This window comes from Pleurodeles waltl, chromosome 5, assembly GCF_031143425.1.
Source record: "Pleurodeles waltl isolate 20211129_DDA chromosome 5, aPleWal1.hap1.20221129, whole genome shotgun sequence".
NCBI classification, from domain to species: Eukaryota; Metazoa; Chordata; class Amphibia; order Caudata; family Salamandridae; genus Pleurodeles; species Pleurodeles waltl.
The window spans coordinates 1,755,669,463-1,755,690,854 of record NC_090444.1 but is presented as its reverse complement, the minus strand read 5'-3'; the positions used below and the strand labels follow the sequence as shown (position 1 = coordinate 1,755,690,854).

The 21,392-nt window shown below is 43.2% G+C and overlaps 1 protein-coding gene across 1 annotated transcript in view; it reads left to right on the top strand.

The window, feature by feature from the left end:
- NEIL2 (nei like DNA glycosylase 2) overlaps positions 1-21,392 on the top strand; it is a 136,212-nt gene that overhangs the window by 48,826 nt on the left and 65,994 nt on the right. Inside the window, exon 3 of the mRNA XM_069236796.1 lies at positions 14,941-15,281. Within this exon, the coding sequence (XP_069092897.1) occupies positions 14,941-15,281 (341 nt within the window). The remainder of the gene's footprint in view (positions 1-14,940; positions 15,282-21,392) is intronic.

Sequence of the window (21,392 nt, the reverse complement as noted above, 5' to 3'; positions counted from 1 at the left end):
ACTGAGTACTTGGAACCCCCACCACAGCGCGACGACAGTAGTCCTGCCAAGATATAAATTGGGCCCTTTGTCTTTTCAAAAGCATTGGGACGTTCTATAGACCACACAAGCTTGTTTTCAGCTTTTAAAAGCTGATGGATGTGGCAGCTTTTACCTCAACAAACTTTGATTCAACAAGTCCAAGGAATACCCTTACATCATCCTTGTTTCTAAGTGCAGGGGAATCTCTAATTGCTTCCACAGGTTCTTTCTCGGGCTCGATACTTTACTGAGACACTTTATGACGAAAGTATGTGACGCTGTTCCTTGCAAACATACACTTATTGTATTCTGCAGTTAAACCCTCCTGTTCCAAAATCTTCATCACTAATGATAATTTTGAGTCATTTTTAGCCCTTGATCTGCTGATAATTAGAATGGCATGTTGGAAAAATATGAAGGGGTATATTTACAAGGAGCTTGCGCTGCCATTGCTTCATTTGTTTTCACACTCCAGCTGGGCTATGTTAGCTTCATATTAACAAAGCGATGCATTTGTCTTGATGTGTCAGTTTTTCAAGGCCTGCATCAGAAAAAACCTGGGATCTGGCTGCGTCATGCAGTTTTTAATGTATTCAGGGTGGGCGTTCCTTCGGAAAAAGTCACAGCTGATGCAGTGATATTGTAAGTTTTTCATTATGTGATGCTTTTACCAGATGCATCTTGCAGAGCCTGAAATGCGTCAAAATACTTATGTCTCCATAACGCAGATGTAGGAACTGATGCAGTGGCTTTGTAACAGGAATCTGACCATTTGAAGTCTCTGTACACCCTGGAATATGTCAGTCTTTCACGTCCCCTCTACTACTAGTCGGTCCACACATGTGGTAATCATGTTGTAGGAACCCTTGACCAACCTGGGACCATGGCACCTATGACATCATCATAGACTGCAGCAAGGCAGTGTGACATGTACTCCTTTAAGAGACTGGATTGTCACTTCTCCGTTGAGGAATGGGCTCTGCGTACTGCAAAGGACACACAAGGTAGGAAATACATGTTTTGCCACTTAACATTATTACAACATATACTTGCATTCACACACCTTACACTGTCACTCACTATGTCACTCATACATAGGTCACTTCATACACGAGTAAACCTTGCCCACTGTAATGTGCGACGTAGCCACACTGCATATATTACATCCAGGCCCAATGTAAGAGTGTACAAGGTGCTATTCCATCATTTTACGGTCTTTTCCATTGGTCCCCACACAATAGGCTACTTGCCACAATGTGGCAGTCATATGCATCGACTCTCATTTTTGACTCATTGTTCAAGCAGCGTTGATTGAAAGGCCAACTTCAACAATGCACTACTTCTGAGGCTGATGCGTTGTGGCAGAGTTTCCACTGATGTCAGCATTTCCATGGTGCCTTGTATTGTAAATAGTGCTCATCCAAGGCATTGTCACCTGTATTGTGTAGGAGGCTGGCCCTCTATGTAGTGTGCAAAAGTAGGCACACTATAAAGGGGGTCCAGGCAACCACACATCGGTTTCCAAAGGTAAAAACTAGATCACCTAATGCTCTCATTTTTGAGGTAGCTTGGCCAATCTTGGAGAAGTGCAAAACATTTGTTGTACTCCTAGTATCAATCATGCAACTCACAAATTCGAAGAAATTACTCGAGACCACTTTATAAAAATACCTCAGATTTTTATATAAATTTTAAGATCAAGATTATCAAAATTGGTTAAGTACTTTTTAAGATAAGGTTTTTTGAAGTTTTAATAAATGCAGTATTTCTGTGCGTAATTACGCACCATAGGAATCAATAGGAAGACACCTTTAAAAATTCATATAAAATCGCACAGTGTCTTTATCAAGTTCTGCTTTTGCAGGTTGGTAGAGGTCGTCGGTGGGCACGCTGTGCCAGCTGGAGAATTTCGGGTTCCGGCGGGAGCAACAGTGGAAAGTCTCTTGGAGCTCGTGCAGGGCCACTGATGGGGACCACTTGGAAAAGGTCTGCTGTGGTCAAGTTAAAGGTGGTTCCTTGGGGTCCCCGTGGAATGTCGAGGTCGCAAAGGGTGAGTGACCCTTGGGACACAGCTGGTTCTTCGTTGTAGGGCACAAAGCGGCCGGGTGCAGAGCAAATCAGTGAGCCAGAGGATGTGCGCAAAGATGCCCTTAAATCTGGAGGTAGGCCTTTTTGAAGGTCGCTTATAGGGCAAAGGGGAGACACTGACAGGAGGTCCGGGGTGTTCCTGAAGACCTTTGACTAGGGTTTCCTCCTTTTCCTTTTTCAGCTCTGTGCAAGCTGGTTTTCCTAGTGTCTGACGTCAGCTGACCACTAACCAGGGTATTGGCACGATTTAGCCACTGGAGGGTGCAGTGCCACCAAATTCAGCACACTTGCAGGGTTTAACTCCTGGTTGTCGGTGTCTCCTCTGGTCTGGCTGCGACTTCCGGTTCGGGAAAAATCGGCCAGTCAGTGAAGTGACCCTCACTGGTTTGTTGGTTCTTGGGTTCTTGCAGAGTGGTACCTCCACTCTGGAGGGAGTTCTTGGGCGATTGGTGAAGCCTGGAGGTCCTCTGGGTTTCTTGAGGCCAGTCCAGTGTCCAGCTTCTCCGCAGCGGGGATTGTCAGGTCCTGGGTGCAACAGGCAGGGTTTGCCGCCTTTTCTTGATGCAGCAGGTCCACAATTTTCGTCCCTTGGTTCCTTTTTTGTGCTGGTCTTCTTTGTGTCCTTCAAATCTGATTTCCTAGTCTAGGGATGCCCACTAAGTACTGAATTTAGTGGGCGTTTTAGGGGATACCTGGTAGTATCCAATGGGACACTTACCTTTGGGTGACTACACCCACTATAGTGACCACTTCCTGTGGGAAGGGTCACTTCCTTAAACCTAATTGGATATTTTCCTTCCATCTAAGATGGAGAAAAATTTAATTGAGTGGGCACCTCTCAGGCAACATTTTATGGGTGGTGATTGCCAGGTCGTGCCACTCCCCCAACCCCTGTTGTGTTTTCCTGCCTTGGCTCCTGCCAAAAGTGGGGATTTGCAAAGGGGGAGGCCAACTGCTGCTAGCAGCTGACCTGGGGCTCGAGTTTTAAGGGTGGTAAGCCCTTTGAAGCTCACTGGCAGGGCAGTGCACATTCCTGAGGGAGGGGGTTTTAGCTCCTCCACCCAGGAAGGGCTCTCCTCTAAGGTTTGTATATTGGCTGTCTGGAGGTGGCAGGCTGGATAGAACCAGTCGGCCACCATGCCAGGATAGTTAACTTTTGCAGGGGGCACCTCTAAGGTGTCCCCTGGGTATGTTTAGGGATAAATCCAATACTGGTACCAGTTTGGATTTAGCATTCTGAGTTGTTTTGATACCAAACAACCCAGGGTTCAGAGTGGCCATCATGTAGCTGGGAAACTCTTGTTAACCAGTTTCCAGCACATGTATTAAAATGGCTGCTCTGTTCAATCCCTATGTCCCAGGATTGGCAAGTACACAATGGGGCATATTGCTTATCCAGCCATGCCCTCAATATAATACGGAGCACCCTGCCTTAGGTCTGTAAGGCCTGCCAGAGGGGTGTCTTACCCATAGTAAATGCAGTGTATGTGTGCCCTGTTGAATTTGTGTTTTAGGTATGCACCAGGACACTGTCTGCAATGGCAGTGCTGGGTGCATCTAGATGCATGGCCCTAGAGGGTGGCACAATCAATGCTGCTGCCCTCAGGGGCTTACCCATTTACAAGGGACTTATAGTAGTAGTAGTAGTTAAGGGTGTATCCAATTGTGCCAATGCATCAGCAGTTTTAGGGAAAGGGCTCTGGCCCAAGGAACCTGGTTAGCAGGGTCCCTGGGCACTACAACTTCTAGACTACATCAAACATCAGGCAAAAAGTGGGTGCGAACCATGTAAAAGAGTGGCCTTGTCTCACATATTGACGCAGCACAAGTATTTTTGATGCATCGCTGCCGCAACGCAGCGATGTGTCAATCCTGGTAACTATGACATCAGGTGTTTTATATTTTTAAATAAATTGTACATTAACTTATGAAATATCGCTGCTTCAGGGGCTAGGCCAAATGGTACTCTTATAAATATTTGAAAGCCAAAAGAAGTGACAAATATTGTAAGACTCCTACTTTCAGGATGCAAGAGTACTTGATGGTATGCTGCTGTGACCTACACAGTAGTACCCGCTCGGATAACCTTACAGGTTCTATATTACCCGCAGCCCTTAACTTACATAGTTCTTTATCAACTTACTCTCTCAAATTATGGGCATGTTGCTGGCCTTTTGGTTACAAGGGTAAGCACCTTTTTGACAATTATTTTATGTTGGAACACATTTGGTTTCCCAATTCCACCTGAAAAGGCTTTAGGGTAAATACTCTGACCAAATTATTTATCAGGTTTGTAGGAGGCTGGCTCAGTTTATGGTGTGGCACCCTATACTGAGTCCAGGCAACCCTTAGTGATAGTGTTTTGGTGCCTAGATAACCAAAACTGTCTAGGGGTAGCTGTGGAGACCAGCTACCGCTTATCAAGGAGGAGTGTAAAGCACTTGCAAAACCACAATAGTCAGTCAGTCAGTGATGTTCACACAAGAAAGAACCACACCAAGTGTTACAAAAATTAATTCTTCTTTTTTATAACACTAATACTATACTGACGTTGGTATATCTCCACATGGCGATATCTACACACAGAAAATCTACTTGGAAACAAACAAGAAAAGCATAGAAATACTTGGGAATTAATACAGAAATGGGGTGGAAAAGCGGAGAATTGGCACTCACCTTTGCAAAGTATATTATAATATTGTTACAAGTCAGCTCTTATTTTCAACTGACGGTGCTCATGCAAGGTCCCTCCCCTTACAAAACCTTGTAATATTGACAATGCTAAGATTGTTAACCATATGTTTATGTATTCTAAGCACACGGCTTCTTAAATATATTAATGATGCACTTACATTCAGTCCCAACAGATTCCAAATATTCTTCTTTATCTCTTCTTATTGGTGTCACTCCAGCCAAGTCACCACGTGTTTCATCTGGGGTGTGTCACCCCACGACTTCCTCAGGGCTTATTACGGCTGTAAACAATACATAATGTATATTATTTAATACACTGTCCAAACTAATGTATATGTGCCACCAACCAATCTAGTGCAGTAAAATTAATCACTTGGTATACATTAGGTGGAGACCAATGGCGTGTTCCCGTTTTGACCGGCAGTACGCTAAAAGGCTCCCAAACAGAGTCCGGTTTCAGTCTCATCGTTTAAATATCTTCCCTTTCTAAAAATAGAGATAGAAAGGGGACTCTAAATTGTTACATCGTTGCGAGTACGTAAACTCAGAGTCCGTTTTTTATCTTCTTATTTGTATAGCCACTACTACTAGAAATAGAAAGAGGACTAAAAATGTCAAATAAACTCCTAAATAAACCATTAATATATAGTTGTTACATCTGCCTTATAACAGCTCGTAACATACTGTTGTGAATTTTAATATTTGATCACTAGTAAGCGACTCCGTAATATACGATGGTACGTAAATTCCATATCATTTGCATATTGACGACATATATGTGACTCGTATGTACCTAATTTACTAGATCTAATCCTCTCTACAATTATTGATTATGCATTACTATATTAAATCCATCCTCTAATAACACAAATCGGGGGTCAATATTCATCCTGTTGTATTTTATAATAGTATTTCCGTTACTATAATCCCCTCAATATCTATTCTTTAGCCTCCTTGGGCTAAATGCACCACACGGATTCCACATCGAAATATACTTTATTTTTCTGATTGTTCCTTACATATATCTTATTATATGTGTATTAATTAATATTACATTAAAATTTCACTCCTAGGTACATTGCTTAATTATCGAAATACCTGAAGAGCATATGTTTGTTTTAGTTATACTACCATATTAATAACTAAATTACTCTCCTTTCATCTCTCACCCCAAAAATATTCAAGTTCATAATCTGAGTTCACTCCACATTCCACTGCTCTCAGACGTGTAATCCAAATAGATTCCTTTCTCCTCAGTGCTAACTCTCTATTACCTCCCTACAGGAATATATTTATAATGGATCTATAGCAGTGGTCTCCAAACCTTTTAATGCTGCGCCCCCCCCATTTGAAAAATAAAAATCATTGGGCCCCGCTCAGAATTTTTCACAATTATTTCATAAAGTTGTCAATGTTTAAATAAGTCTAGACCTATTTAAACATTGCAGTTAAGTACTGCTACCTATTTAAAAATGCAATCACATGCTTCTGCTTAAAACAATGGCCTGTTATCTGTAGAATGCTTCTTTTGGCCAGAGTCTGGCGCCCCCCCCCACCCACCCCCCCCCCCCGGGACCACTTGAGGCCCCCCTATGGGAGCCTGCCCCCCAGTTTGAAGACCTCTGCTCTATAGGATACTATGGATGAAATAATATCAAATGAGGAATACCGGAGAGGAGAAGTAACAACTAAAGATAGCTAGAGTGGTTGGGTGCACAACACGGATTCTACACAAATATATTTAAAATGGATCCCCAAATGTGGCTGTAAGCTCCCTTGTAAGTGCATGTAGTCTACACCAGGGTGAGATAGCTCAAATACAATGGTGTATAGTATTGACAAGATATAAATAAGAAGAAATAAAGAAGAGTATTTGGAATCTGTTGGTACTGAAATTAATTGTATCATTAATAATATATAAGACGTGTGCTTAGAAAACATATAAAACCATATACTAAGATAGTGGTATAAAAATGGAGGTGCCCAACCAAGGTAAGTGAGTTACAATCCCAGGGGCTTGGGTGTGGGTGGAGTACGAAATCACCCAAGGTAAGTAATAGAAATCCCCCAGGCACCTGTGTGCAGCGACTTTATCTAGCCGGGTGTCCCATAGACTAACACAGGATCATCACAGTTGGAATTTCAGGACCCGAGGATACCCAGGAAAGTGGAGTACCTACACCAGGGAGTCCAGGTGATTAGGGTTGAAATGATGTCAGAAAACCTTTGTTAGTCCAGTTGCTGTTGCTGTTGGAAAACGTTGATTCCAGACAATAACAACCTGAAAAAGAAGGGGACAGAGTCCAGACCACTCGGAGATGTCCAGGAGGTGCAGGTAGAAAATGCCAACCTTTCCTGGGTGAGACATTGCTGGTGGTCAGTGAAGGAAGAAGTCCAGCTGTAGAGTCCATAAGATCCTTGGAGTCACCCATGAGCTGTCGCATGTCAGGTGCCAGATTGCAGAGGAGTCAGTGGTCAGCAGAACCACCAGCAAGCATTGGCAAATGCATGAAAAAGCTGCAGGGAAGTTGACAGGATTTTGGGGACCAGCAAGGTCCAAACGACTCAACCCTTGGAGGGGAGTAAGGGCTGGCCTTCAGCAAGCAGGAGAGCTATCAGTAATTGTTAGAGCCCCCACAAGGACCCATTGGCAGCAGGCACAGGGAGTCGCAGGGAGGCCTCAACAGCACAACAAAGGAGGAGTCCCACGCCGCAGCAGTTGCAGGGTGGATGCTGTTCTTGGAGCTGCAGAGTGCTAGAGGCTAGGGCTTCTTGGAGCTTGAAGATCTCCTGGAGTAAGAATTAACAAGCTTTGGTAACGGCAACAGACGTCTTGCACAGTGGTTCCATCCCAATAGCCACAGCAAAGGCCCACCGCCTCCCAAGTTGGATAGGAGAGATGTTGGACTTGGAGGGGACCACAGAGCCCCCACCTGGGTTTCAGAGCGTTCTTGATGTCCATGGGACAGCAGGATCCACCAGCCGGTCGTTGTGGTAGAGGTGCCTGCAGATACAGGGGTGTGACGCCTTCACTCCAAGAAAGATTCCTTTCTGGTGCAAACAGAGTCCTTGTGACCCTAGAGTATGGACAGCCACGGATGTTGCAGAATTCTTGCAGGAGGAGGAGAAACAATGTAGCAGTGGGAGCCTTCCCAACTTGATACAGTTTTGTTTCAGTTCCTAAGCCAGACCAGCAACAGTTCTGGAGGCCAGATTGCAGAAGTGTCTTGCAGAGAGCTCCTGTGTAGAGTCTTGCTTGATCAATCTAGAGACCCACCCTCAGGGCAGCCTGTAAGTAACCCTAAAAGGGGATTGGACACTGTCTGCAGAGACCTACCTATTAGAGGGGGTCAGGGACGTCGCCCATCTGGCCTAACCAGTTGGATGCTCCCAGGGGGCCTCTGCACTTCTTCTTTCCAAGATGGCAGATTCAAGTGCCTCCCTGGCAGAGCTCCGTCTACCTCCCTAGGGGAGGAGCTGGACAGAGGGTGGTCACTACCCTGCCTTTTCTGGGGGTTTTGCAACGGAGTGGAAGCTGGGGGTTCCTGCACTGGTGCAAACCGGTTTATGCATGGAAGGCACCAAATGTCCTCTTCAAAGCAGTCTAGTGGCGCTGAGAGGCCCACCTACCCCGAACCCAGGGAACCCATTTCAAAGGGAGAGGTGGTCACAGCTCTTTCCTACAGGAAATCATTTGTTCTGCCTTCCCCTGCTCGAGTTAGGCTCATCAGCAGGAAGGCAGAACAGTGTCTAGGGTCGGCAGCAGCGGAGGCAGGCTTGCAGACACTGCAAGGCTGTGCAGGCAGTTCTGGGGGAATACTCTAAAGAACCCCCATAGTACATGGTATCATGCAACTAAAACTGGAATCTGTGTAGTTGCATGATTCCAACATGTTTGATACCAAATATGCCTAGATTCGGTGAAGCCATTATGTAGTTGAACTACTCGTGTTGACCAGTGTCCACTACATGCTTTAACATGGCATCCGCACACTTACCATGCCCAGGGAATGGAGTCTGGAGTTTGTAGGGGCACCTTTGCTCAAGCATGGATCCCCTCACACTCAGGACCATGCACCCTGCCCTTGGGCTGAAGGGCCTACCATACGGGTGACTTGCTGTGTCCAAGTGCGATGACCGCGATATATGGCCAGTCTTATATCTAAAGTGAAAGGTGCATGCACTGTTTCAACCTGGCTGCAATGGCAGGCCTGCAGACACAGTTTGCATGGGCTTCCACTGGTGTCATAATACATGCTGCAGCCCATGGGAGACCGCTCGTGTACCAATGCCCTGGGTACCTAAGTACCATATACTAGGGACCTACATTTGTGCATCAGTATGCCAATTGTGGGGTGTAAAAGTTACCATACAACCAAATTCAGAGGAGAGAACACTGACACTGGGGTCCTGGTTAGCAGGATCCCGGTGTAGTACAGTCTAAATACACTGCACCAGGCAGAAAGTGGGGTAACTAAGCTAGAAAAGATGCCACTTTCTTACATAACACCCTTCCAAATGAGAGGATAAGACTAGCCTTACCCAGGTGAATCTTCGGGAAAGTCCATCTGCATTGGTATGGTTACTCCTAGGTCTATGTTCCATTGAAAAGTCCATCCCCTTTAGGGAAATGGACCACCTCCAAAATTTTGGGTTTTCACCCTTCATCTGTTTAAGCCACAAGACGGGCTTGTGGTCTGAACAATTAAGTGAGTCCCAAACAGATATGGCCTCAGCCTCAACTGTTTCAGGGCCCAGACCACAGCAAAGACCTCCCTTTCAATAGATGACCAATGTTTCTGTCTCTGGGTCAATCTTCTGCTGATAAAAGCTACTGTCCCTCCTCATTTAGTTGAGACAGTACTGCTCCTATTCCTATTTCTGTAGCATTTGTCCGAACAATGATTTGTTTTGAGTAGTCTAGGCTTTTAAGAATTTGAGCTGAGCACATGGCCTTTTTGAGGGCATCAAAGGCCTCTAGATAACTGTCCATTATGCCTTTTTAGGCATATTCTGGGGGTTGAGATAATTCAAGGGGGTCACAATGGAACCATACCCTTTTACAAATCTCATTGAATACCCAGTCACGCCCTGAAAAGCCCTGACCTGAGTTTGAGTAGTAGGAGCAACCCAATCCATATTGGTTTGGATTTTACTCTTAACAGGGTTCTGAGAACTGTCTGAGAACTTGTCTGCAGTCAGCTCGTTGCTGTTTAGAGGGACAATTAGCAAAGACTATCCCATCCACTGAACCATCAGCAGGGTTGTGGGAAAGAAGGTCAGGGAGAGGGTCACTCTGCGTTCTGCCCTTCATCAGTGGCCATGAGCAAGCTCATGTCAGCCCTGTCAAAATAAGGCTTTTGGCAGTTCACTTGAAGCACCCTGTGGGGGCCTCTTGGAGTGCCCAGGTCAACCAAACAGGTGACCTCACCTTTCTGCTTCACATTTATGTAAGGGTCACTCCATTTGTCCTGGAGTGCTCTTGGGGCCACAGGCTCCAAAACCCACACTTTCTGTCCTGGCTGGTAAACAGTCAGCACAGCCTTTTGATCATGCCATTGGTTTTGCAACTATGGCTGGCCTCAGGTTTTTTGGTGGGCTTCTTCATGTACCGTGCCATACAAGAACAGAGGCCTAGTAGATAGTCAACAATGTCTTGTTTGGGGAGTTTGAGAGGTTGCTCCCTTCCCTCCTTCACAAGGCAAATAGGAGCACTGATTGGTGCCCAAACAAAAGCTCAAATGGGTTGCAGTCCTCTCCCTTCTGTGCAACCTCTCTGTAGACAAAAAGAAGACGAGGTAGAAGGATGTCCCACCTCCTTCTGAGTGTTTCTGAGAGTCCCATGATCATACCTTTAAGGGTTTTGTTGAATCTTTCAACCAACCAATTTCCTTGTTGATGATAAGGAGTGGTGAATTTGTAGGTTACACCATATTCCTTCCACATTGCTTTGAGGTATCCAGACATGAAGTATGCACCTCTGTTGGATACAACCTCCTGAGGGAAACCCACCCTGGAAAATATTGCCAGGAGGGCCTTGACCACTGCAGGAGCTGTTATAGTCTTAAGGGGAATAGCTTCTGGGTACCTGGTGGCATGGTCCACCACCACCAGAATAAATCTGTTCCCAGAGGCTGTAGGAGGGTCAAGGGGAACAACGGTGTCAAACCCTACCCATTCAGAGGGAACCCTAACCACTTGTAGTGGGGTTAAGGAGGCCTTTGTAGTGCCACCTGACTTGCCACTGGCTTGGTAGGTGACACAGGAGCGACAAAACTCATTTGAGTCTTCAGAAATGAGGGGCCATTGAAAGTGTGAAACAAGTCTGTCCCAAGTTTTGCTAAGCCCAAGATGTCCTGCAAGGGAAATGTCATGTACCAGGGTCAATAAGAACTCCCGAAGCTTCTGAGGTATGACCAATCTCCTGGTAGCGCCAGGCTTGGGGTCCCTTGCCTCAAAGGAGACCATTTTCCCAGTTGATTCTGTGGGATCCACTGACCTCTTCCGCCATTTCTGTAGCAGCTTGTTATCTGAGGGCTTCAAGAGAGGGTCAGGATTTCTGCTCAAGACTCCGTTCCTCCCTGGAGGATCCCCCTGCACTCAAGAGCTCTGCTGTTTCTGGCCCACTCTCCTCTGGTGCAGGTTCCTCACAAGGGGCAAGATAATCTCCCGGAGGAGACTGATCCTCACATGACGTCTGGATAGAGGGTAACATTTTCCCATTCCTACCTCTCTTCTTGGGAGCTGTCTGGGCCATTGTTCCAGGCTCCAGTGCTCCTTGTTCTCCCTGTTTCTTGACCTGTGCTCTAGTAGCCACAAAGACACCCACAGGGATGACAAGCATTGCTGCAGGGGCCTGTAATTACACTTCAGCCCTGGCTGAAGTCTCCAAATCATTGCCCATAAGACACTCCTCCGGAATAGATGAGGATACCAATTGTTTTAGGGCCAGTAACCTTACCCCCAGCTAAAATTGACAACTGCCATGGGGTGGCACTTTGTGATGTTATTAGTATGGGTCACTTGGTAATTTTGCCCAAGTGGGATTTGCTCAGGTAACACCAGTTTTTCAGTTACCATGGTGACAGTTGCACCGCTGTCCCTGTAAGCCTCTGCCTCAATACCATTAATGAGGGGATGCCTGCATTTCCTCATATTAGGAGGTCAGGCAGCCAGAGTGGCATGGTCAGTGCCACCCTCTGATATCGGGACAGTCTCAGTGGTTTCTCTGACTAGGCCAGAGTCCACTGAAGTACCTAAGATGAACCCAGCTACACCCTTGGTTGTGGTACTACTACCAGTGATGTGGCTGGGGTGCTAGCAGGGAGTAGTAGTCGTAGTACTACCCATGGTGCTTTTCTTAGGTCAGTTGAAATCACCTGCCCTATGGCCTTTTTCCCTACACAGAAAGTACCAGGGTTTCTTATAAGAAGAAGAGGATTATTTGGATCCCCCGCCCCCAAGAAGAATTTTGTGGACCCAAAGGATACTTTATTTTCTTTAGGTTTCCCCATTCTTCTCTGGAAACATAGAAGCATTCTTTTCCTTCTGGTCACCTCCACTATGAGTTATTCTTACTCACCCTGTTGAAGAACCTATTTGTCTGCCTTTTTTCCCAATTCTTGGGGAGAGGTCAGCTCAGAGTCCACCAGGTACTGGTGCAGTTTCTCAGTTAGTAAGGATGTGCTCTCTCATGATCATCTTTGTACAGTCCTTCATAGTCATGTGCATTACTACCATGCAACCTGCCTTCCAGAGGCGTGTGACAGCTGTCAGCCTACCCTTCCGGACAGCTAGCAGTACCCAAGAGTAAAGGTGATTTGTTGTAGCCCTTAGCCCTTCACATCTAGATTTCTCATAGAAATGGTGGTGAAACAGATCTTACCCCTTTCTCTCAGTCCTATATGTCTCACACATACAAAGTCAAAACAGAAGCAAGACCAGGTTCAATAAGTTTTATTGAATCAACTGCATTCGATAAAAAAAATACACGTATTGCGATTATAAGGATGATACAACACAAAAGTAAGGCAGTTGCATGGAAAGTGAAACATAGGAAAAGTCCCACCATACTGTCACAACAATGGTTCTAGAATCCATACCTGCACTACTAAAATTCTACACAAGAGCATGGCATTGTAAGCCCTAATCTGCCCATCGGTCCACCTGGTAGGAACTCATCCTTCATACCTATGTATGTAGGTAGAGAAGAGGTCTGTTGGTCTGAGAGTCCTCTCACATGGAGGGAGAGAAGGCGTTGGGTTTCAGCATTAACTGCAAAGGTGATGTGCATACAATGGCAACTGTTTGAATTTCCTTCTGTCATGTAGGGGGCAGTGAAGTGTTTTATAATGAAACATCTGGTGTTCTGCGAAAACAGCCCTAACATGACAACACATATATTTCTGTGTATGAGGGTTGGAGACATGATAAACACTTTGTGCCGGCAATAACTCGTAAACTTACCACGTTTAGCCTTGAGTAAAGCACAGAGTGAAAATGTCATGCAGAAACATTTATAACAAAATTCTGCGTGAAATTGCAACTGCTAAAATAATAAAAAACATCTCCACTAAAATGAAGCCTTTGCTAATAATTAGAAGAATAAAAATGCATGTATCGGAGTGAAAGGGCACAAGGTGAAGGCCAAAGCTAAAATAACATGCCCGTGTAATAGCTAAAGTAACCTCACGACCATGCATGGTGGGATAGTGGAGGATGCGGTCTAAACCCATGGGATGAATTAGATTTGGCAGTGGGATGGGAAGTTAACAAATGTAAACCTGGAGCGGGGTTTTTGTTCAGTGATTGGGGTTAACAAAGTCTGGTTCAAGCAGTTGTGGAGGTGGTTTAATCAGTAGGGTAGATAGGGTGGCAGAAGGTTATAGAATGGGGGTTAATTCTAGATCAAAGGGAGTTCTTTGATTGTTTTTGAACTGGATGCTGGCTGCGAAATAAGCAAGTTGAGGGATGATTAATAGCAGGCACATTTTCGGCCGTACGATTGTTAGCATGGAATTGAACTGATAGTAAATGGAGGATCTGCTGGTGAAATTTGATGCAGCTGTTAGTGAGAACTTTTCCTGAAATATTTCTGTGCAGAAAGACAGGTTTTGTTAGATTTATCAACAGCAGACAAACTTTTTGTGTAACATTTGAAACTTTAAAAAAAGAGAAGATTGAAAAAGTTAGCAAAAAACATCTTTGCAAATTTCAGATACTCCCAATTATGAATCCTGTTAGCATATGAGGCTTTTGCACTTTTTTTTTTTAACAAATGAATTGGTTTTGAAATATTGCTATCATTTTGCTTTGTTTCCTTCGCATTGTGGTGCATCTGCTGCTTAATCCTAATGACCAGGGATGAACGTAACTGCTTATCTTGAGTGTTAAGTTAAAAGAATAGGTAAGGAGGAAACAAGTCTACATAGAAATATGCATGGTGATAAAACGTTTGGCAGTAGCTTTAAGGAAATCTTCCAAACTTGGGCTAAAATTAACGTTTCAGCATCTCCTCCTCAATATGAGATCAGTGCATCTGCACTAGGCGCAGATTTGTAGGGAAAAGAATCTATGCAATGCTGGGATACATAACTCTGATAGCAGGATATTGTGTACAGATAGATATTGTACTATGGTTAATCTACATGTAGCTGTAACATTTATATCCAAGTATCGTAGGGCGACATAAACAGTTGTTTTTTAATCTCCAGTCAGTAGTAGTCCTTTTATTGACCATCAAAGGGTGAGGGTAAATGTAACCATCTGTAGGTGAATGTCTGACCTTCTCTTCACACGTAGCATTCCACGGTAAATGAATATCCTTACTAAGCTACCTTAATGGTTTTCACTTGCTTTGTTGATTGTTTGTTTTATTTTGTAATTTGGTTTTGAAATTAGTAATGGTAGATCCTTCCGTAGCATCTTGCATGGTCATTGGACCATGTTGAAAGGATATTCTAGAAAGTGTATTAGCACTAAAAAGAACATCTTGAAGCAAGATGTGCTTTTCTATGCAGTTAATAGTAATTTCTCTGATCATTTAAAATATATTAAAACTTTGTCGAAACAAACGTAACATTAATGGACATATATCAAAAATAAATATTTTAACTAAAAATACAGTTTCTCTTCTAGGTCCATGGAAAGAATTTGTTTCTTGCATTCGGTTCAGATTTGCAATCAGCAGCAAATGATGACCTTCCTCGTGAAGGCCTGGAAGCAGGTCCAAGTCCAGAAGACACCGTGCACCCTCAGGGAAACAGTGTGATGCTGAAAGATAATGAACAAGAAATGTCTAAGACAGTGGGGAGAAATCAAACAAACAAGAATAAGGCATCCAATGAGCTGGCCAGGGGGAGGACAACCTGTAAATGGTTGCGTTTTCATTTTGGCATGTATGGAAGCATCCGGGCCAATGAATTTGCCAGAACCAAGCAAGCAAACAAAAGAGGAGACTGGAAGGACCCGGCACCCAGGTACTTAATGAGCAGCAGCAGAATGTTAGCAGACTGTTGTTTTTTATGTATATACTTACAAAAATAGGTTTTAAATCAAACCTTGTCATGCATTGGTCAGTAAAATTGTCTTTCAAGTATTGCTTGCACCCACCACAACATACAGCATGGGGCAGAAGTCCAGCCTACTTCAGCCACTGGCTCCACTAAGCTTGAGTGACAGCTTTTTGCTCGAGCAGATTGTGCACATTAGCCATAAAATGAGTCTCATTCAGCGGATCTGCCATGTTGCAACAATTCTTCCCTATATTCCCTTGAGTAAAAGCTTAGCTAAACTGGTCAACCAGAACATTTTGCAAAGCAGCAGATCTATTTGCTTTTATCACACCAGCAAAACATTATTCCAAATTGATGTTCGGGGAAAAAGTGCCATAGTGCATTTTCTGAAAATTATCGACATTTTGAAAACTTCATACTAATTTGACGTAACAAATACATGTTATTTTTTTGTGCTACTTTGCACTCCCAGTCAGTGCTGCTTCAGCAGAAGAATCTTGTCATAAGCTGCAGAACAGTACTTTGCTTCCTTCCTTGATATGTCACAAATAATGCACATAGGGAGGACTTGATTGTGAAAGTCTTGGTGGGTTTGGGATCTGAATGAGCGTCCACCAATGCTATGTAACAATTCCTTTTTTTAATTGTTTTTTTAATTCACTTGGAGAAGCTGTGGGTTAACCTAAATATATGAGCATTTAGGTTAACCAACAAATTGGCAAAGCCAAAAATGTGTGCCTAAGGCAAAATAATGGAAAATGATTTTATTTTAAAACAAAAAAACAGCTAATAGTACTTTTTTAAAAGACTGTCTATTTATCGATGTTTTTAATTCTGGATAACTGTAAATGAATTGACTTAAAATTAAGAACAGTATTTTTCACAGAAGGTGCTAGTTACAACATTTAAAATAGTGCTATTCCAAGATGGCCTTCTATCTGCAAGCAACGTAGTTGTGGTGTTTACCCACCTATGTTCTATGAGTGTTCTGGAACTTTGGAACCGTTCCAGAGGAGAAGACAGACGGAGCTCGGAGCGGTTGGAGATCGACTCGGTGGCTGGGGTCTTCCGTTCCTGTTTTCATGAATAAAACTGGGAATCAGTAACTTACCTGCTCTCCTTCAGTTATTACCACATTTTGGCGATGAGGGAGCGAGCCCGATGGACGAAACACGAACTTGCACCGTTTGTGAACCCAACGCCAAAATTCGATTATCAGCCGTCATATGAGATTTTTTTGGGAACGAGCCGTGAGTAGCTATATATTTAGCGAAGCTTTCAGTGCTCGTTGTAATCAAGGGGTGAAATGCTAAAAGAGTCGCAAAGCAGCTTTCTCTTTTGCTCGCGATGTGTTCACGCGCACATTTTCTCTTCAAATGAATTAATGTGCAACCTCACGCGCTTTGACCGCGCGCCTCCTCACCCGATGTCGTTTTTCTCTTCCTGCTGCACGCTCCAGTTATCGTGGTTACATATTTGTTGAAGAGACTATCTCCATGACAACCCGGTCAGCATAACGATGTATACATGTTGTTAGCTACTCACGTGCAGTTTCATATTAAGGCAAACTTCTTCGCAAGTTTTTTTTGGTGTATTTAAGAACAGGTTAAGAATTTTTTACTTGATTTATAAATTCAGACTTGTGTTTAATTTGGTCAACAAAGGAATTCAAATACATTTAACATGCAGAATGTTCCTGCCCGTCGTTTTTCTTATCTCCAGGAATTCCTCCCATTCCCTGGGTTAAGTGGAAAAACATTTTTGCTCACTATGCCAGGGTTTGTGGAACGTCGTTGAGTGCAGAGAGAAAAACCTCTCTCTTGATGCACTGTTTGGGATCTGAAGGGCAGGAAATATATGAGCATCTCCCTGAACTGTCTGATCAAGAAGCTGCGGACTTGAATGAATACGAGATATGCATCAAGAAATTAGATATGCACTATCTCCCAAAGATAAGTACTGTTCTTGAACGCTATCATTTTGGACGGAGGTTACAGCGTTCTGGTGAATCTGCAGAACAATATATCACAGAGTTGAGAAAACTGGCTTCCACATGTAATTTTGGAGCTTCTCTTGATGAAAGGTTGAGAGATCAATTAATGTTAGGGTGTGCTACTGATAAAGCCTGGGAAAGAATGTGGCACAAGGATAATCCTTCCTTGCAAGAGGTAATAATTGCTGCAAAGAATTTTGAACATTCAAAAGCATGTTCAGAAGTTTTGAAGAAAGAAATGTCTTCAAGTGACGGTGGGCATGAAAATCAGAAAGGAAGCTTGGTGCAGGTTGTACAAAATACTAAGCTTCCCAGCAAGACATCGGAGTTTGGCGGTAGTGACATTAGGCAGTTCAAGGGAAAATGTTTTAGATGTGGCAATGAAGGACATTTTGCCAACAATAAAGGATGTTCTGGATGGAAAGGTCAGTGTAGAAGTTGTGGAAGGAAGGGTCATTTTACAAGGTGCTGCAGATCGGTGAAGAATCAGAAGAAGGTGCAAGAAGTAAACTTTGTTGACAATGAGGAGGATCTGGGGAAAAAAACAAATTACATATTTCAAATTAAAAGTTTCTCTGGCAATGGCCCTCTGGAAGTAGTTAAAGTAAATGGAAGTTCAGTTAAAATGTTGTTTGACTCTGGTGCTGGGATAACACTTATCCCCAAAACATTTTTTGAACAAACATTGGCAGGCAGTGTTCAACAATTTAAGCCGGACATTAAGCCAAGAGGTTATGGGGGTGAACCAATACGTTTACTAGGATATTTTTGGGACACTATAGATTTCAAAGACAGAGTTATACCAGGAATGATTTTATGTCTCCATGAAAGGAGATTCCTTAATAAGCTGGCACCATCAACGTGATCTTAATGTGTATTTAGATCGAATGAGGATCCTCCTGTATGTGTGAGAAAAAGTCCAGTTAATAATGTGTGTGGTGTGGATTCCTCCATACAAGCGAGGAACGATTCAGTGGTCAGTCTGGTACAGAGCAGTGATGCAAGATGGATGAAAGAATTTCCAGAAGTATTTACCGAGAGGTTTGGTTGTCTAAAGAACTACTGTCATCTCATTAAATTGAAATCCGATGCCACACCTAAAATAGCTACGGTCAGGAATGTACCATTAGTGGTGCAACAAGACATGAGGGTGGAGTTAAACAGATTGGTTGGTGAAGGAATTATACAGGAGGTAGAGGCTACGGAGTGGTTGTCCCCGGTGGTTATGGCGTGGAAGGCTAATGGGAGTGCAAGGCTATGTGTAGATTTAAGAGAACTCAATAAGGTGGTGATTGTGGATCATTATCCGCTTCGTAACATTTGCGAATTATTGTCTTTACTTCATGGTGCAAAACATTTTTCATCTCTAGACTTAACTTCTGCATACCACCAGATTACCCTGCATCCAGACTGTCAGGATTTAACTGCCTTTGTAACGCCTTTTGGAACATTTACATTTGTGAGGATGCCATTTGGATTGATTTCATCAGCTGCAGTGTTCCAAAGAGTAATGGAACATGTTCTTAAAGGGCTTGAAGGAGTTAAAGTCTACCAGGATGATGTTTTGGTCTTTGGGTCTGACGGGGTACAGCATGATGATCACTTGAGGGAAATTTTGTCACGGTTGCAAGGAGTTGGGTTGACATTGAAAGCTGAGAAGTGCAAGTTTGATGTGCGACAAATTGAATATTTAGGTAATTTGGTGAGTAGCAAAGAGATTAAACCTAAAGATGACTTGGTTAATACAATCTGTAAACTTGAAGCTCCCCAAAACAAGGAGGAAGTGATGAAGCTTTTAGGAATGGTGGAGCTTTATGGCAGGTTTATTCCTAATTTGGCTCAGAAGACGTCTGGAATAAGATAATTATTGCAGAAAGGAAAATAATTTAGGTGGACTAAAAATTGTGAAGAACAGTTTAATTTGTTAAAACAGTGTTTGTCCTCTGCTGCAAATCTAGGCAGTTTCGACACGTCAGACGAATCTAGGATATTGACTGATGCAAGTTCAAAGGGTTTAGGAGCGGTACTTATGCAGAGAAAGAATGGGGTTGAGCGTACTATTTTGTTTGTGTCTCGTGCGTTGAGGGGGGCGGAACACAATTACTCAGTGGTAGAGAAAGAGGCTCTTGCTGTATATTGGTCTGTGCTTAAACTGAGGAAATGTTTGTGGGGAAGAAGGTTTCTAGTAAAAACTGATCATAAACCTCTTAAGGAAGTGTTTTGCAAGAAGGGTACAGATTTGGTGTCTCATCGGATACGGAAATGGGTAGTGTCACTGCAGGAGTTTGACTTTGATGTATCATTTATACCTGGTGTTGATAATATGTTTGCAGATTGTCTATCTAAGATGGTGAAAGTGGAAAACAGTGAAGGTATTTTGGAGGAAGAGGAAGATGTGGAAGGGGATGAAGAAGTCAGTGTGTGCAAGATATCTGAAGGGATTGTTTCTGAAGAAATGTGGAGAGATGAATTAGGGAATGATGCTATTTTAAAAAGGTGATGTTCCTAGTCGTCGATGGATGGTGTGAGGAAAATAGATGGGAGGATGTTTTAAATGGGTTTTGGCAAGTCAGAGATGAATTGTCAGTTGTGGATGGCTTGCTTATGAGAGGCACAAAAGGTGTTCCCCCCGTTAATATAAGAGAAGCTTTGGTGAAACATGCTTATGCAAGTCATATGGGTTTAGCCAAAACCAAGGAGAGGGTGAGAGAAGGTGATTGGTGGCCGGCTATGGATGTACAGATAGAGCGTGTGGTAAGAGAGTGTGGTGAATGCGAGTCTTGTGAGAAAGGGTTGAAGTGCAGAACGCAACCAATGGTGTTGAGAGAACAGGCAGACAGTCCTTGGTCAGACATTGCTATTAATATCTTAGGACCTATAAGAATCAATTTGTTTGATCAGTATGTTTTAGTGTGCTTGGGTATGTTTTTGCATTGGCCTGAAGTTAAGATTGTGAATTCTGTGGAGTCGAAAGTAGTTATTGAGTTTTTGGAAGATTTATTTGAGAAGGAAGGGTTTCCAAATTCAATACTTTCAGACAATGGTGTACAATTCACTTCGAAGGAGGTGGAAGAGTTTCTGCATGATAGAGGAGTGAAACATAAGAAGGCAGCTCTTTCTCATCCAGAAATTAATGGTGGGGTTGAAAGATTTGTTAAGGTCTTGAAAGAAAGTGTGCAACAAGCGCTATCTTCAGGAAGTAATTGGGAGGTGGCTATAAGAAAGAAGGTAAGAGAATATCGCTTTACTCCTCATTCGTCTACTGGTGTGGTGCCTTTCGTATTATTTAGAGGAAGAAGGCCCAATACTAAGGCCTTGCCGCTGTGGGTATCTGAGAAACAGAGGATGGTGGGCATTTGAATTGATATAACTGGTAATTGGAGGGAGAAGGAGAGTGAGAAAATGTTGCGAAGAAAGGAGTTGTATGATGTGAGAAAGGCTGTGAAAGAGGCTGTGGGAAGTGTGGGTGATGGTTCCAAATTCAGTCAACCTTATAAGGTGATTAAAGTTTTCAAGAATGCAGTAAAGTTGAGTGACCATAGAATATGGAATTTGAATAGAGTGGCAAGAGTCATGCCAAAGTTGGATGAGGGTGGTGTGGTTGTTAAAACACGATGTCATGATCTGGTACAGAACTGTGAGTCTCAGAGAGAAGAAAGGAGACCTCAGCGAGTGAAAAGGAGTCAGTTTTTTATGAAAGAATATGTAAGATTAAAAACAATTTTTTTTTTGCATTATTTATAAAACATGTTAGGCTAAATATTGTAAAACCTAAATGTAATGTTGTTTTCTCATGGTTAATAATTTGTAGTTTCTTAATAGGAAATTTGGACTGTTTTTGGGTCTAGTGAGGGAGGTGGTGTGGTGTTTACCCACTTATGTTCTATGAGTGTTCTAGAATTTTGGAACCGTTTCAGAGGAGAAGACAGACGGAGCTCGGAGAGGTTATTTTATTTTAAAACAAAAAAACAGCCAATAGTACGTTTTATAAAGACTGCCTGTTTATCAATGTTTTTAATTCTTGATAACTGTAAATTAATTGACTTAAAATTAAGAACAGTATTTTTCACAAAAAGGGTTAG